Raw genomic sequence first — 17,805 nt, forward strand, 5'->3', positions numbered from 1 at the left:
AATAATTCAGAAGAGGAACAGTGAGGGCCTGAACCAAGCCAGCACAAACAGCGAAGAAGAGATTTAAAACACAATGTGGGGGGACCTGGGTGGCTCAGTGGCTTAGCACTTGACTCTTGATTTTGGCTCAGGTCATGATCTCAGGGGTGTGAAATAGAGCCCTGTGTTGGACTCCGTGCTGGGCATGTAGCCTGCCTGGGATTCTCTCTCCCTCTCCCTCTGTTCCCTGCACCCATCCCCCGGCCCAGTGCACATGCCTGTTCTCTCTCTCTCTCTCAAAAATTAAATTTAATTTAAAAAATAAAACACATTAAGGAAATTGAATTGTAATTACTTAATTATCAAGTAGATATGAGAGCTGAATCAGAGAAGGGTCTGAGTTTCTAGCTGCAGCGTTATGTGTCAATAATAGTACCATTTATAATATGGGGACCAGAGCAGAAAAAGCAGGTCTCAGGGTTGGGACCGATGGGGAGGAATGTTACATCAGTATCTAGACATACTGAGTCTGAGGCAGCTAGAGGACATCCACACAGAGATGAGTGCCTTGCAAAAATGGGTCTACAGCTAAGAAAGACCTAGGCTACAGACGAGATTTAGGGTGATAAGCACATGGTAACCAAACCTACAGAAGATGAGACCATTCATAGAAATGTCCAAGTGAGAAGGAGAGGAAGACAGTCGACTGATGAAGAAAAGCTCTGAAAATGCCTGATTAGCCAGAGAAATAATAGCAAAATAGAAAAAATATGGTGTTAGGGAAGGAAGGCAGAATCAACAATGTCAAAAGTCATAGGGATAAGAAAAGAAACCAATGGAAAGTCCCTCATTGCATGTGAAAACTAGAAAGCTTGAAAACAGTACATTAGAATAAAAGTTTCAGAGGGGAGGCTGGGGGGGTAGAATCATGGGCCAAAGAATGTACATGCACAAGTGACAAGGATGCAGACAAATAATATGGTGGTTTGTTGGTTTTTTTTTTGAGACTCTGTATGCAAACGTGTCATGTACTCATGTTCGCATAGGTGACAGAGTAAGTGGAGCTGAGGCGTAGTAGGAGGGTTGAGATGAGAAGAGGCACATTTACATAATATGGGAAAGGAACTACGGGAAAGAGGTTGAAAATAGGAGTAAAATGAGGTCCCAGAGGAGGAATGAGGCATCAGGATACAACCCTAGGACAGGAGAGGGAAGGCTTTATTTCCTGGGACTTCAGGAAAAGAGGAGTGCAGAGAGAAATAAGTTTCCAGGTGGTAGAATATGAAGTTGAAGAGTTATTTCTGGATTTTTAAACTGTTTCTCTACAGAACTGAAGGCAGATCATATTCTGCGAGTGGTGGGTATGGGGGTGTGTTGAGAGCTGGTTTCCTTTGGGACAAGTCAGAGCTGAGGGGCAGTGGGACTGACGAGGGGCACGGAGGAAGAGAACAGGGCAGCCCAGCCCCAGTCAGTGCCTGAGCCTACCCAAGGCATACACATAAGCCCAGAGTTTACAGAAACTGAACAACTATCTGACATTAGGTTCACAAGGTAGGAAGAATTAAAGAGCCACAGAGATGATCTTTCTAACGTATCAGAACAGCAAAAAAGTTATTAAGTAATAATAACCTATAATATAATAACTTATAATAATCACTTAGTAGGGTGGGGAAGGAAGTAAGGTACTATAATAAAAAAGTCAGCAAACTGAAGATTCTGATGAAGTCAAAGGGCTGGGAAGACAGAAAGTAGCCCTCAAGGTAGCAGCATTTAAGATTTCGGGGTTGAGGGGCGCCTGGGTGGCTCAGTGGGTTAAGCCACTGCCTTCGGCTCAGGTCATGATCTCAGGGTCCTGGGATCGAGTCCCACATCGGGCTCTCTGCTCAGCAGGGAGCCTGCTTCCCTCTCTCTCTCTCTGCCTGCCTCTCTGCCTACTTGTGATTTCTCTCTGTCAAATAAATAAATAAAATCTTAAAAAAAAAAAAAAAAAAAAAAGATTTCGGGGTTGAGAGCTGAAGAGGTCCAGAAATGTACGGCTACGTCATCAAATGGTTCCTTCCCAGAGCCACAATCCCATCCAGGCACAAAGAAAGAGGTACTGAGAGAAGAGGGCGAAGAGAAAGACATGGTATGGGTCCTGAGCATTCTAAGTTGAGAGAGGAGACTGCAGCCCAGGGACTGTTAAGTCAGGTGAGGACAGGTACAAGAGCAGTGATCAGTACCTGGATGGCACAGCCTCAGAGTGGATCGCTTTAACTTGCAGGCTGGAGAGTTAGGGCTCAGTTAGGAAACTCAGGTTACAGGGGAAGCAAAGACCAGTAGCCTCTACCTGGGAGAGACAGAAAGGTACTTTACTCGGGGAGAGCCAGGCTTTAGCGCGGAGAAAATGCAAGGAGAAGGTTCGCTGAGTGGCAGGCTCACCAGCGAGTGCAGCTCCGGGGCACACCAAAAACAGCAGCAGTGGAAGAGACAGCAGGGAGCAACGGGCCACATCTCCTCTGAGGAAGAAACGACTTCTCCTAAAACAGTACCTATGCTAGGTGAATGGCCTTCTTCCTGAGAAGACATACAGAAGAGCGAGCCCAAGCTAGTGAGGATGGAGGTGGGGTTTAGATACACAGCAAATCGAGCTCTTCTGGCAGCCTTCAACCTGACATGTCCGACAGGCAGCTGGGTACATGAGTTTAACATGTGAGACAAATCACAAGTTCCACTGACTTGTATACTTGAGAAGAATTTAAGCCACAAATGTCTTACTTTGAAGTGTCTCAGTTCCAATTTTTAACAGTTCCTCCATTTAGAGCAATTTGATCAAACTACTGAAGGGATTCAAACATACTTTATCACATCCAAAGACTGCTATCACAACAGATTTATGTAAAATTCAAAGACAACTCGGGGCTTGGCATAGGGGAGGAAGGGAGCAGGCTGGCTGGGGCCCTCAAGAGGGATCTTGAGGTGGCGCTCTTCCCCAGGTCTGTACCCAGACTGTGGTCGAGACCCCGCACTCTACCATGTAACAGAGCTGAGCAGAACCAAACACAGCCACAAATGAGGGCAGGTGACACTGGGGAGATCTGGATGGATAGCATCCATGTCCACTTCCTGGTGGCAGTTATGCCAAGATGTTAGCAAGGGTGAGAACCAGGGGAAGGGTATGCAGGATCTCTGAGGGCTACTTCTCACAACTGCATCCCTATCTACAGTTGTCAGAAGAAGCTTGGTTTGTTGTTTTTTGAAGACACACTGTCTTCAAAACTCAGGGTAAACACTAAAGATTAGTGTTTTAGCTCAAGAATAAATGAAACAAGATGGGATTGGGAGGGAGACAAACCATAAGTGACTCTTTTTTTTGTTTTTTTTGCAGATTTTATCATCTACTTTTTTTTTTCCCCAATTTATTTATTTTCAGAAAAACAGTATTCATTATTTTTTCACCACACCCAGTGCTCCATGCAAGCCATGCCCTCTATAATACCCACCACCTGGTACCCCCAACCTCCCACCCCCCCCGCCACTTCAAACCCCTCAGACTGTTTTTCAGAGTCCATAGTCTCTCATGGTTCACCTCCCCTTCCAATTTACCCAAATTCCCTACTCCTCTCTAACGCCCCTTGTCCTCCATGCTATTGGTTATGCTCCACAAATGAGTGAAACCATATGATAATTGACTCTCTCTGCTTGACTGATTTTCTCACAAAACAAACCGAGGGTTGCTGGGGGGAGGGGGGTTGGGAGAAGGTGGGTGGGGTTATGGACATTGGGGAGGGTGTGTGCTTTGGTGAGTGCTGTGAAGTGTGTAAACCTGGCAATTCATAGACCTGTACCCCTGGGGATAAAAATATATGTTTATAAAAAATAAAAAAATTAAAAAAAAAAAAAAAGATTAGTGTTCTAGCTCAATGATACTCAACAGAAATTTGGAGAGGGTGAAGGGGCACCTAAATGTTAGAACCACTGCCCACGCCCCCATTCCCTGCACACACACCAACACCAGAATTGTTGCCATGGTGAGCCAGGTTTCAGAAGTTTGTCTATCTTCAAGTGCACTGCAAGTAAAGAAGAACAAAAAACCACTCTCTGGGGGCGACTTATCTCTACAAACGCTACTAACCCATAAGGAAAACATGTAAGAGAAACATAATATTTAGAAAGTAATTTATAATAAACATGAAATATTTTTAAGAGATTACTTCTCATTTGATTTGTCCAAAATTAGCCAATACACTTTTTCATGGAAATGTACTTGATCAATGGAAAGAAGAATGTTCTGTTCCTTTAAGAAAGAAAGTATGGACCTTTACCCCAGTACATTTTCTTTTCTTTTTTTTTTTTTTTTAAGATTTTATTTATTTATTTGACACAGAGAAAGAGAGATCACAAGTAGGCTGAGAGGCAGGCAGAGAGAGGGGAAAGCAGGCTCCCTGCTGAGCAGAGAACCCGATGCAGGGCTCTATCTATCCCAGGACCCTGAGATCATGACCTGGGCCAAAGGCAGGGCTCAACCCACTGAGCAACCCAGGTGCCCCCCCGCCCAGTACATATTCAGTGGGATATCCATACCGTCCTAACGAGGAAGACAACATATATAAGGATATACAATCGGTAGCCTTGAGTAGAGTGAGATTATTCAGCCTACACAGGAGGTCTCAGCACACTAGCACCATACCCTTCCCAACTAGCAGAAAGAATCACAAACAAGTCGGAAACAAAATGTGATAAACTCAGTACTTTTTTTTTGCTACTAACAAGCAGCCCTAAAGTAAAGAACCATGCCCACTAAAACCTAATATGGAATAACACTGTAAATAGTAAGTAGTAATTTAGTATTTGAACAAATGGTATCAATCAGATAAACTGAAAAGTTAAAATTTATTTAAAAGTTTAAAATCACCTCAGGCTAAATACATTTTTAAAGCTATGGTCTGACACCTATTCACAGAATTGTGTACATGCACAAGTATGTACATCAGAATCCAAATGTTCCACCACAAGGGAACTGGTACATAAAAGAATGGCATATTAAAGATGCTATCAAAGCCACTGAAACACTTATGATAGGAAAATGCTTACAGTGTATTGTGAGGTGGGAAAGGAGCTACAATTAATATGTGAGGGCTTCTAATTTTAAATTTAAAAGAATGTATATAGGGGAATGTATAACTCAGAAGAATGTATAACTCAGTCAGTTAAGCATCTGACTCTTGGTTGGGTGACTCTCGGTTTCAGCACAGGTCATGATCCTAGGACTGAGAGACAGAGCTGCAAGTCAGGCTCCGTGTTCAGCATGGAGCCTGCATGGGATTCTCTCCTCCCTATGCTCCTCCCCTTTGCATGCGCACTCGTGCTCTCTCTCAAATAAATTAAATATTTAAATAAATAAAAGAATGTACATATGGGTTTATTCAGAAAAAATACAAAAAAAATATAAACCCAGAAGTTTTAAATTTGTTTTTAAATCATGAGGTTTTTCTCTTTTACACATTTCTGTTTTAAAAGTTTTCTACAGAGAGTATATACTACTTTTATAATGTGGGGGGAAAAAAGAAAACTACACTGATAAATACTTTCAGTAATATTTAAAAGGTTATGGAATAATAAGAAATTTACATATACAAATACACATATACTATATATGATTACCATTAATTAAAAAAAGAATTATGTATAAGAAAAAAGTAAGAAATACACTGAAATAACAGTGGCTGTGTTTAAAGGATGCAATAATTATAGGCAATCTTCCTTCCTTCTACTATTTTGTGTCTTGAAATTTTTCTTTAAAGAATATTATGTTAATATGAAGAAAACCACTGTACTTATCAACCCTAATCCCAAACCTTCTTTTTCATTGTATTGTACCTCCTAAAACAAACCCACAAATATACACATGCACACAAACCCAAAGTACTTACATGGGCTTACATCTCTGTATCTGTTTCGATTTCTGTTTTCTGGAAACTTGGCCACTCTATGAGGATAGTCATGGGACTCATTGCGAATTTCCTTAAAATAACAAAAATAAATACATTTTAATATTCCTCTTAAATTGAGCAAAACAAATACTTTCCAGTATAAAGTAACAAGCACTGATGAAATGCCAAGTACAACACAAAGCGCACTGTCTACATTATCTCATTCAGTTCTTACAACACCAACAGGAAAAACTATCATCTCTGTTTTATATGTGAGGGATGACAGGCTTCGAGAGGTGAAACAATCTGCCAAAGGTCATAACGCCAGTAAGTGTCAGACCTCAGGACTGAACACGGTCCTTCAGGCACAATGTCTCTGCTCTGGATGTATTCATATATTGCCACGTAATGATTCAACCCCTACAAGCAACATTAGACACTTTATGCAACACAAACTAATGCAATGGAAGTATCTAAGGCTAATCACATCATACTCTGATTTCTTACTAAGCATTCAATAATATCTACTTCTATTTTGGAGTTTCTATCTTAAAACTTTCATCTATTTCTTCACCTTCATGCCATATTACTGTTACTTTGAGTCCAGAAATATCCTCAAATTTTATTTCTAGAGCCATAAATGCTTAGCAACCACCACTAGGTCAGAGGCTCATTTTAGGACCCTTACAGTTCTCTGTGTTCCACTAGGGAAGAAATGCTATGAGGGTACAGCTGCACTAAGCACTCAGCTATCTGGTGTATCCAGCATGAACAGTTTCCCCCCCCCCACTCAAAGAGAACACATTATTCTGAGAATGCAGACTAAACCAAACACCCAAAAAAATGTGCATCAACAGCAAAAATTAATTTGATTTGTTTTCACACTATCACATGTGAGAAAAAGCATTTTAAAAGTGAGGGGCCACATGATTTTATAAACTAAGCATAAATAAATTACTCAAGTCACTTTTTTTTTCTATTTACAGATGTTTAGTTTAATAAATGTATTCCTAAATAATTAATTTTGATTGAAAACCCTATGTATTTTTTATAATTTTTTTATCTTTCTTTATTTTTTTTAATTTCTTTTCAGCGTAACAGAATTCATTGTTTATGCACCACACCCAGTGCCCAGTGCCCAGTGCTCCATGCAATATGTGCCCTCCTTAATACCCACCACCTGGCCCCCCCAACCTCCCACCCCCCGCCCCTTGAAAACCCTCAGATTGTTTTTCAGAGTCTATAGTCTCTCATGGTTCATCTCCCCTTCCAATTTCCCTCAACTCCCTTCTCCTCTCCGTCTCCCCTTGTCCTCCATGCTGTTTGTTATGCTCCACAAATAAGTGAAGCCATATGATCACTGACTCTCTCTGCTTGACTTATTTCACTCAGCATAATCTCTTCCAGTCCTGTCCATGTTGATCAAAAGTTGGGTATTCATCCTTTCTGGTGGAGGCATAATACTCCATAGTGTATATGGACCACATTTTCCTTATCCGTATCTAGTAACGAGATTGAAGCAGTGATCAAAAACCTCCCAAAAAACAAGAGCTCAAGTCACTTCTTGACAAATGCTCCTACTATGGATTCCCTGGCCTCTTGTATGCCACCAGCCCCAGAACAGGTAACTTTCTAGTTTGTCTTTTCACCCACTGGGCCTTCTAAGATGCAGAGAGTAGGGAACACAGACCTCCTCTCACTGGGTCACACTGCATGTGCAAAGAACATGTGGAACACAACCTATGTTGATATTGCCACTTTGGAAAATGCAATCCGCCACAAACACACAATAGAAACACATACACATACACGCTATAATTGTTGCTACTGATTTTTTAATGCTTCTCTCTCATCCAGCAGTCTTACTGAGCACTCTAATATTCTGTAGTGGCTCTGGATTTCTCAGTATTACCAAACAGTTGTAATTCTGTCTCTTCCCTGTATTTTTTTTAATTTCTTATTTCTTTTTCTTATCTAATCCCATTGGCTAAAATTGATTATTCAATGTCATACAGATATATTTTTCCCCCTGATTTTGAAACAACTGCTACTAAGGTTTAACCATTAGGCATAATATTTGCTTTGTGTTTCTGATCAATAGATACCCTTTTCAAGTTAAGATACTTCTCTTTAATTTCTAGTTGGCTAAACATTTTTTATCATGGGTGGGTGTTGAACTGTATTCAGTGTTTTCCCTGCATTTATGGAAGCGATTATATAGCTGTTCTCCTTTACTCAGGTAGGTGTTGAATTACAATTTACACATTTTCGCTTAGTAATATGCCTTTAAAGTTCCTCCATGTCCTTTCATGGCTTGATAGCTCATTTCTTTTTAGTGCTGAATAATATCCCATTGTCTAGATGTACCACCACTGTTTTATTTAAGATGTATGCATCTATGTTTTTAAGTTAAACTGACCCTTAATTTTCTATTTTCATATGACTTAATTCAGTTCCAGTATCAAAGTTATACAGCCTCATATTTTAATTTGGACAGAAATATTACCTTTCGGTTTCAAAAACTTTTCCAAGAAAGCATATGACAAATGTAATTTGCTGAAAAGATGAAAAAGTGTCAACTATTCCAACACGTTAATTATATTAAGTTTTTATATGTTAAGTAATAAATTTTACATGTAAAATTAAATACATTCAGGTCTAGGCTTATATTTATTTGATAACTTCATACACTTTATAGAGTTGAAACACTACAAAGTAATTTTTTAAAAAGATTTTATTTATTCATTTGAGAGAGATACAGAGACAGAGAAGAGAGCAAAAGCAAGGGGAGCATAGAGGGAGAGGGAGAAGCAGACTCCTTGCTGACATGGAGCTTGATCCCAAGACCTGGAGATCATGACCTAAGCCAAAGGCAGTAATGAAACCATCTGAGCCACCCAAGCACCCCTACAAAGTAATTTTATATTGCAAATTAGTAACTGACATAAAATAAAAATATTAATTTAAAATAATACTAAAACAGGGACACCTGAGTGGCTCAGTTGGTTAAGTGCCTGCCTTTGGCCCAGGTCACAATCACAAAGTACTGGGACTGAGCCCTACATTAGGTTCTCTGCTCAGCAGGGAGCCTGCTTCGCCCTCTACCCCCTACCCCCAACTTGTGTTCTCTCTTGCTGGTGCGTGCGCTCTCTCAATAAATAAAAATCTTTTTTTTTAAAAATTAAAAATTACAAAATAAAAACATACTATTTTTCTGTTAATAGCTTTTCTGTATCAAATGTAGAGAAAACAAACTGGCAAGAATAAAAAATTCTGGTAACATGAGGCAGATGATAGTATTCTCATACATTATTGCTGAATGTAAACAGATACAATGTTTGGGAATGATTTAATAAGATCATACATCTGACCCACCAATTTTAACCTCACGGAATTTATATCACATAGCCACCCACCTGTGTGCAAAGATTTATGGACAAGGATGTTCACTGTATATAAGAGTGAAAAATTAGCAAAAATGTTAAATGATCTTCAGGAGTGAACTGGTGAGATAAATTATAAGGCACCAATGCCTTATAATTTATAACGGAAAAGGAAACAAGGAAAAAGGACAAGTGCTACATATAGTGATATGAAAAAATTTCAAGGAAACAACGAAATGAACAATTTCACTGCATAGTGAAAAAAGTACAAAACAATACTGCACTCATGGTGGGGAGGGAACAATCCACTCAAACATAAATATGCCTAGAATACAGTGAATAATTCTAGGAGGATGAGAAATTAGTAAATTTTGGGGGGAGGCTGAACATCTAGGGAAGGGTACGGATTTATGCAATAAAAATTTATTTTCACTGTGAAATATTTCAAATAGAAAAATATATATAATATCACACTCATTTTACCATCAGTGAGATTAAACACTTATTGCCACTTTTGACTATCTGCTTCAAATCTTTATTTTTTTTAATTTATTTATTTTAGAGAGAGAGAGAGAGAATGTGTGTTTGCACACACAAGTGAGAAAGGGGAGTGGGAGAGAGAGAATCTCAAGCAGACTCCACACTAAGCATGGAGCTGCCTTCATGGGGCTCAATCCCATGGCCCTGAGATCACGACCTGAGCAGAAATCAAGAGTCAGATAACTAACTGACTAAGCCACCCAGGTACCCCAAACCCAACACATTTCTAAAGTTTATTCTTAAGCATTTAAAAAAAAAAAGTATTTTTAACTGATCTCAATAGGACTTCACTTTTTTTCTCCCTTAATCAATGAGGATGGATTTCATAGTATTATATACTCCCTCATACTGACCATCTTTACAGTCCCAAAATAAATTTGGGGATGGTGTTCCAACTGTATCTCTAGATAATACCTCATAATATCATTAGAATTTTAGGATTATAATCATAAGTAAAATTAAACTGCTTTTTTGAAGGGGAAGGGAAGATGCTTACTCATCTATTTTTATCTTTCCTTTGTATTCAATCTGACCTTCTAAAGCTTTATTTTACTTTATTGCTTTTTTAGCTTGAATGAAATGCTTGCTTAGCCCACTAATATCCTTTTCTTTCCTTCTTGCTTTAGAGACTGGTCAAATCCTATTAAGCTTAGAAGAGTGTCATCTCATTATTTTCTAGAGTCTCTCATGGCATATTGATTTCTTCTTTTACCCAAAAATGATTCGCAACGGCTGTTGTTTTCTATATGTTATGTTTCCTTATTTCCTATTCCCCGTTTTTTTCTGTATTAATCAAGTTTTCTTTGTTCCTCTTTCCCTCTAGTAATTTAGAAGTAAAAGTACCACTCCTATTCTACTGGGAATCAGTCTTAAAATTTTGTAAAAGCCATGTTTGAACTTGTATTTTTCTACTAATGTGAAAGCATCTATCAATAAATCCCTACTGGTAGGAGTGCCTGCGTGATTCAGTCGGTTAAGTGTCTGCCTTCAGCTCAGATCATGATCTCAGGGTCCTGGGATGAAGCCCCAAGAGCAGGGAGCCTGCTTCTCCCTCTCCCAAATAAATAAATAAAATCTTTTAAAAAAATCCCTATTGATAAAATCTACAGTACAATGATCATATTTCACTTCCTTCTTCCTACAGCCCAATCCCCCATATTTTCTTGAAATAATCTAGAACTTCGGATCCATATTTTTTACACTTTCAATTATTTCAAAATTAATTTCTTACCACTTGCAGTAAGGTTTACAACAGTATTTACAATTACTTAACGTTAACTCTAGAGTTTACCTGGCTTCACTGCCCAAATCTGCGTTCTATACCTATTTCATTTCTCTCAGCTCTTGGGTGACATTTCTCCATTATCTTCTGGCATACACTGTCAGAGTGCATAAGTCTGATGCAAAACTGACAAGTTCTTCTCTCCACATAACTTGTTTTTCTACGTTACAGGGTTTTGTCTTCTATCCTGTTACTTGGAAAATTCAAGACACACCTAGGTTTTTATGCTTTTTTAATATATTCTTGATGAAGACTTTGTGGTCCCCTTTAATCTTGAAATTCAAGGCTTTCTTCAGCTCAGAAACACCCTTCCATTTATGTCTTTGGTCCCTGCTTCATCTCAGGGTCCTCTGTTCTCTTTCAGAACCACCTAACACAGAGATTTGAGACTTTTATGTGTTTTAAGTGTTCTCTCATAATTTTCACTTTAAATCTCTCTTTCCTGAATTCAGATTTTTCTCATGCTAACTTGGTATTCTGCATTATTTTGCTAGTGAACCTTAAGTTTTTTTCAACAATTATGTTTTATAAGTTTAAGAATTCCTTCCTGTTCTCGGTTTATTTTTATAACTTGCTCTTGTTTTGGGAATCTGAATTCCAGTTTCCCCTATTTCATATACTATTCCACATGCTCTAAATGATCCAACTAGTCTCACTTTTTTGAGGTGTTGAACTTTCCATATGTTTAACATTTGTTTGTTCATCTTCACAGAAAGTGCAGGCATCAACTTTAACCCAAGCTTTTGTAGATGCTCACTCTGGTTTATATCAAAATCCCCTAAGTCTTGGAATTGGAGGAAAGTGGCCAAGACACAAACTTCCAGTTATAAGTAAAATAAGTATTACAGAGGAAATGTACAACAGGATGACTAGAGCTTAACACTACTATGTGATACAGAGGAAAGTTACGGAGATGAAATCCTAAAAGTTCTCCTCACAAGGAGAAAACTGTTTTCCTTCCTGTCTTTTCCTTTTATTTTATTTATATGAGAAGATGGATGTTAGCAGAACCTATGTGGTAATCATTTTACAATACATATAAATCAAACCACCATGCTGTACATGCCTTAAATGTAAACAGTGATGTATATATGTATATCAGTCATTTCTCAAGAAAACTGAAAAAACAAAACAAAAAAACCCTCTAAGTCTCAAGTATATGGATAAGACCCTTCTCTGGTGACAAATAATAATGTAGATTTTTCCTCTTATCACTGCATTTTGGTCATTTCGATAATAAGTAAGAACAACAAAAAAGCTTCTATTGCATGGGATTAAGAACCTGAAAATTTGGGCGCCTGGGTGGCTCAGTGGGTTAAGCCGCTGCCTTCGGCTCAGGTCATGATCTCAGGGTCCTGGGATCGAGTCCCGCATCGGGCTCTCTGCTCAGCAGGGAGCCTGCTTCCTCCTCTCTCTCTCTGCTTGCCTCTCTGCCTACTTGTGATCTCTCTCTATCAAATAAATAAATAAAATCTTTAAAAAAAAAAAAAAGAACCTGAAAATTTATATCCATTTCTCATGATCTATCACTGTTCTTGTTGTCAATGTTTATGGCTATTTGTACTGCTGTATCCAACAATCTTCTCTTTTTTTATACTCAGACCTCAGAATTTTCCTTAAGACTATCGTAAGTGCCGTAAGAAAAGTATGTTCACATTTAAAATAAACACAGAGGGATGCCTGTGTGGCTCAGCTGTTAAGCATCTACCTTTGGCTCAAGTCATGATCCCAGGGATCTGGAATGGAGTCCCACATGGCATGGGGCTCCCTGCTCAGCAGGGAGCCTGCTTCTTCCCCTCCCCCCTCCCCCTGCCTGGGCACTCTGTCAAATAAATAAATAAAACCTCAAATAAACACACACACACACACAGATGCATACAAAATAAACATGGACAGTAGATTTACTTTCACCTTGGGGAGTAAAGAGCACAGTGCATGAATAGACCCAAAAGATGACCAGGAGGGATCCCAGCCGGCTTAGCTGGTGAAGCATGCAACTCTTGATCTCTGGGTTGTTAAGTTCGTGTCCCACACTGGGCGCAGAAACTTAAAATGAAGACTTACCAAAAAACAAAAACCAGGAGTATGCCACATAAACAAGTAGAGAATGACAGGTCTAAGTAGACAAAACAGCTTGTGCCAAGTCATTAAGATGCAGAAGTACATAAAAATAAACAAATGAAAAAAAAATAAACGAAAGAAAGAATGAATAACTGATGTCTTGCAAGAAGTATAAGCACCACAGAACTTGTGGTGCACAAGAGAGGAAAATGCAAGAAATGAGGATGAACAAGCATAGAGATGAGATTATACAGGCATTTGTTCATGCTTCATTTACCCAATATACATAAAGGAATTCTGCAAATTTTAAGGATGGTACTCTAAATGGCAGGAAAAGGGAGGAAAAAGGGATGGGATATTCAGCAAACAGTATGATAAAAGCAGGCAATTATTTAGGGAAAAAAAAAAACTGGTCAGGAACAAGACAAAGATTCCCAATTTCACCACTTCTTTTTTTTTTCCCCAGGATTTTATTTATTTATTTTAAAATTTTTATTTTTAAGTAATCTCCACACTTAACCTGGGGTTAGGTGAGTTTGAGTTTGAAACTCACAACCTCAAAAACAAAAATCACACGCTCTACCAAATGAGCCAGTCAGGCACCCCACACTTTCACCACTTCTATTCTACAGAGTACTGAAATTTTAGCCAGAGTAACTGTGCTATAATAAATAAATAGGCATTCAAATTGGAAAGGAAGTTGTAAAACTATCTTTATCCACAAATGACATGACCTTATATGTAGAAAATCCTAAAGAACCCACCCACCCACGCAAAAAAAAACCTGTTAAGTTCAGCAAAGCCGCAGAACACAAAATCAACATACAAAAGTCAGTATTTCTATACACTAGCAATGAAGCCAAAGAAGGAAATTAAGAAAACAATCCCATTTACAACAGAATCAAAAAGAAGTGTTCTGAATAAACTTAACCAAAAAGGTGAAAGATTTGTACACTGGAAACTACAAAACACAGATGAAATTAAGGATAACCTAAATAAATACAAAGAAATCCTGTATTGGAAGAATTAAATAGAATATAAGAATAAGAATTGGAAGATTTAAATACTAAGAATACAAAACTACCTAAAGTGATACACTCATTCAGCGTCATCTCTATGAAAATTTCAGTGACAACTATGCATAAATGGAAAATCTCATCCCAATATTTATATGGACTTTCATAGGACCCTGAATAGCCGAAATAATCTTGAAAAAGAGTAACAAAGTTGAAGGACTCACACTTCCTGATTACAAAACTTACTGCAAAGCTATAGTTAAATGTACCAGTGTGGTACGGCATAAAAACAGTCACAGAGATCAATGGAATAGAATACAAAGTTCAAAAATAAACTCTCAGATCTACAGTCATTTGATTTTTAACAAGCAAGCAAATTCAATGTGGAAAGTCTTTCAACAAGTGATGCTGGGAAAACTGGATATCCACATGCAAAAAAAAATGAAGCTTTCACCATATAAAAATCCACTAAAATGGATCAAAGACCAAATGTAAGAGCTAAAACAATAAAACTCTTGGAAGAGAGCATAGGCACTGAAAGTCATCATCTTAGATCTGGTAATGGTTTCTTAAATTATGACACCAAAAGCACAGGTGACAAAAAAACATAAAATAAAATACACTGGACTTCATCAAAATTAAAATCTCTGTTCATCAAATGACAATACACAATTAAAAGGAAACACAAAGCTTAGGAAAAAATATTTGCCTATCATGTATTTGACAACAGATTAATAACCACAACATACAAAGAATTCCTACAATTCAACAACAAAAGGAAAAACAATGTAAAAATACACAGACATCTACTAGAATGGCCAAAATCTGGAACACTGAGAACACCAAAAGTTGACAAGGATATAAAGCACAATAACTCTCATTCATTGTTGGTGAGAATACAAAATGGTACAGCCACTTTGGAAAACAGTTTGGTGATTTCTCACAAAACTAAACATACTCTTACCATATGATCCAGTAATTGCACTCCTTGCTATTTACCTAAAGAAGGTGAAAGCTTATGTCCACAGAAAAACCGGACATAGCAGCTTTGCGTATAGCTGTCTAAACTTGGAAGCAACCAAGATGTCCTTCAGTAGATGAATGGAAAAACAGTGTTACATCCAGACAATGGAGTATTATTCAGTGTTCAAAAGAAATGAATTATCATGCCATGAAGACATGTAGGAACCTTAAATGCATATTACTAAGTGAAAGAAGCCAATCTGAAAAGGCTACTTACTATATGATTCCAACTATATGACATTTTTGGAAAAGGCAAAACTATGAAGACAGTAAAAAGATCAATAATGGTTACTGGGGTTGGGGAAGGGGGTAGGGATGAATAGGGAGAACACAGGATTTTTATATATGATGCCATAATGATGGATACATGGATACATTTGCCCAAAGCCTCAGAATGTATACCACCAAAAATGAACCCCAAGGGGCACCTGGGTGGCTCAGTGGGTTAAAGCCTCTGCCTTCGGCTCAGGGCACGATCCTGGGGTCCTGGGATCGAGCCCCCCCGTGAGACTCTCTGCAAAGCGGGGAGCCTGCGTCTCTTCCTCTCTCTGCCTGCCTCTCTGCCTACTTGTAATCCCTCTCTGTCAAATAAATAAAATCTTTATAAACAAACAAACAATAAAGAACCCCAATGTAAACTAGGGATTTTGGATATTTATATCAATGTAGGCTCATCAATTATAACAAGCATACCACTCTGGTGGGGGATTTTGATCATGTGGAAGGCCACATGTGTGGGGGCAGGAGGTACATGAGAAATTTCTGCAGCTCCCCCTCAATTTTGCTGTGAACCTAAAACTACTCTAAAAAAAAAAAATGAAGTCTTGGGTGTCTGGGTGGCTAAGTTGGTTAAGCATCTGCCTTTGGCTCAAGTCATGATCTTAGGGTCCCAAGATCAAGTCCCATATTGGGCTCTCTGCTTAGCAGGGAGTCTGCTTCTCCTCCTACTCTCCCTCTGTGCTCTCCATCTCTCTCAAATAAATAAATAAAATCTTAAAAAAAAAAAAAAAAAAAGGGCTTAAAAAAAAGTTGTCTTAGGAAAAAAACAGGAGAAGGACCTGAACAGACATTTCTCCTAAGATACACAGTTAGTCAATAAACACAGGAAAAAGATACTTGACATCCTTAGTCATTACAGAAATGCAAATATAAACCACTTCATACCTACTAGCAAGACTATAATTTTAAAAATGGAAAATAACAAGTGTTTGTGAGAATATAAAGAAATTAGAATCCTCAAACACTGCTAGTGGGAACATAAAACGTTGCAGCCACCAAAGAAACCATTTAACTAAACACAGAATTACCATATTATCCAGCAATTCCGCTTCCAGGTCCAAATCCAAAAGAATTAAAAAACAAGGATTCCAATGCCTATATGCACAGCAATGTTCATAGCAGAATTATTCACAGCAGTCCAACAGTGAACACAACCTAAGTGTCCATTAACAGATGAATGGAGAAACAAAATGTGGTATATACGTACAAAAAAAACTAGTCAGCCATAAAAAGGAATGAAGTTGGTAACAGTACAAAAACATTGCTCAACCTTGACAACCTTATGCTAAGTGAAATAAACCAGACACAAAGGGACCAACATATGATTCCACTTGTATGAGGTATCTAGAAGAGACAAATTCACAGATAGAAAGTAGAGCAGAAGTCACCAGGGGAAGGGGGAAATAAGGAGTTATTGCTTAATGGGTACAGAGTTTCTATTTGGGGTGCTAAAAGGGTTTTGGAAACGGTGGTGATGGTTGCACAACATTATAAATGGAATCAATGACATTGAACTGTATACTTAAAAATGGCTAAAATGGAATATTTTGTTATATATATTTTATACAAAAAAATTAATTGGATGTCTACCTCATTCCTTTTATCAGAATAAAGTCCTGGTTGAGGAATCATTTAAACATAAAGAAAAAAAAAAAAGAAACCATAAAATTGTAGAAGAAAACACTGAAGAAAATTTTTTGTAATCATAGACTAGACAAGGTCTTTCTAAGCCATGGTGCAAAAATCTAGAAAAAGCTGATAAATCGGATTTCATAAAAATTTAAATTTTCTACATGAAAAATACCACAAACATGGCCAAAAGGTAATAAATTTGAAAAAATATTTGCAATATACGACAAAGACTTAACTTCCTTAATGTGTAAAGAACTCCTATGTATTAAAAAGAGAAAGGAAATACAAATGGCTTTTTCAAAAGAGAAGCTGTTCAACGGCACTCATTACAACAAAACTGCAAATTATAACTACAGTAAGACTATTTTTCACCTCTCAGAAAAAGATCAGAAAGTTAGATGATGTAACTGGGTAGTAGAGGTCAAAGAGTATAAGGAAACAAGCACTTTCTTACACCATTGATGGAAGTGTACATTGATAAAACTTCTTTGTAAGGTTATTCATTGCAACATTATTTTTTAATAGCTAACGACTAGAAATAATCTACAAGCCCATAGATCAATGGTTAAATAGTGAATACTATTAAAATGTTAAAATGAATACAGCTAAATGGAAGGATTTCCAATAACAGATTAAGTGAAGAAAAAAAAAAAAGCAAGGGGTAGAACATTGTGCTAGTATTTGTTTTGTAGGAGTGC

General features: G+C 37.9%; 1 protein-coding gene across 4 annotated transcripts in view; it reads right to left on the reverse strand.

Moving 5' to 3' along the window:
• PTPN2 (protein tyrosine phosphatase non-receptor type 2) overlaps positions 1-17,805 on the reverse strand; it is an 81,675-nt gene that overhangs the window by 53,706 nt on the left and 10,164 nt on the right. For 3 of the 4 annotated variants that reach the window (XM_044243657.1, XM_044243658.1, XM_044243655.1), the window contains exon 2: positions 5,892-5,982. In XM_044243657.1, coding sequence (XP_044099592.1) covers positions 5,892-5,982 — 91 coding nt within the window. Of the gene's footprint in view, positions 1-5,891; positions 5,983-16,503; positions 16,636-17,805 lie in introns of those variants that run through there. The other variant, XM_044243656.1, reaches the window with a different exon arrangement.

This window comes from Neovison vison, chromosome 3 (genome assembly GCF_020171115.1).
Source record: "Neovison vison isolate M4711 chromosome 3, ASM_NN_V1, whole genome shotgun sequence".
NCBI lineage: Eukaryota > Metazoa > Chordata > Mammalia > Carnivora > Mustelidae > Neogale > Neogale vison.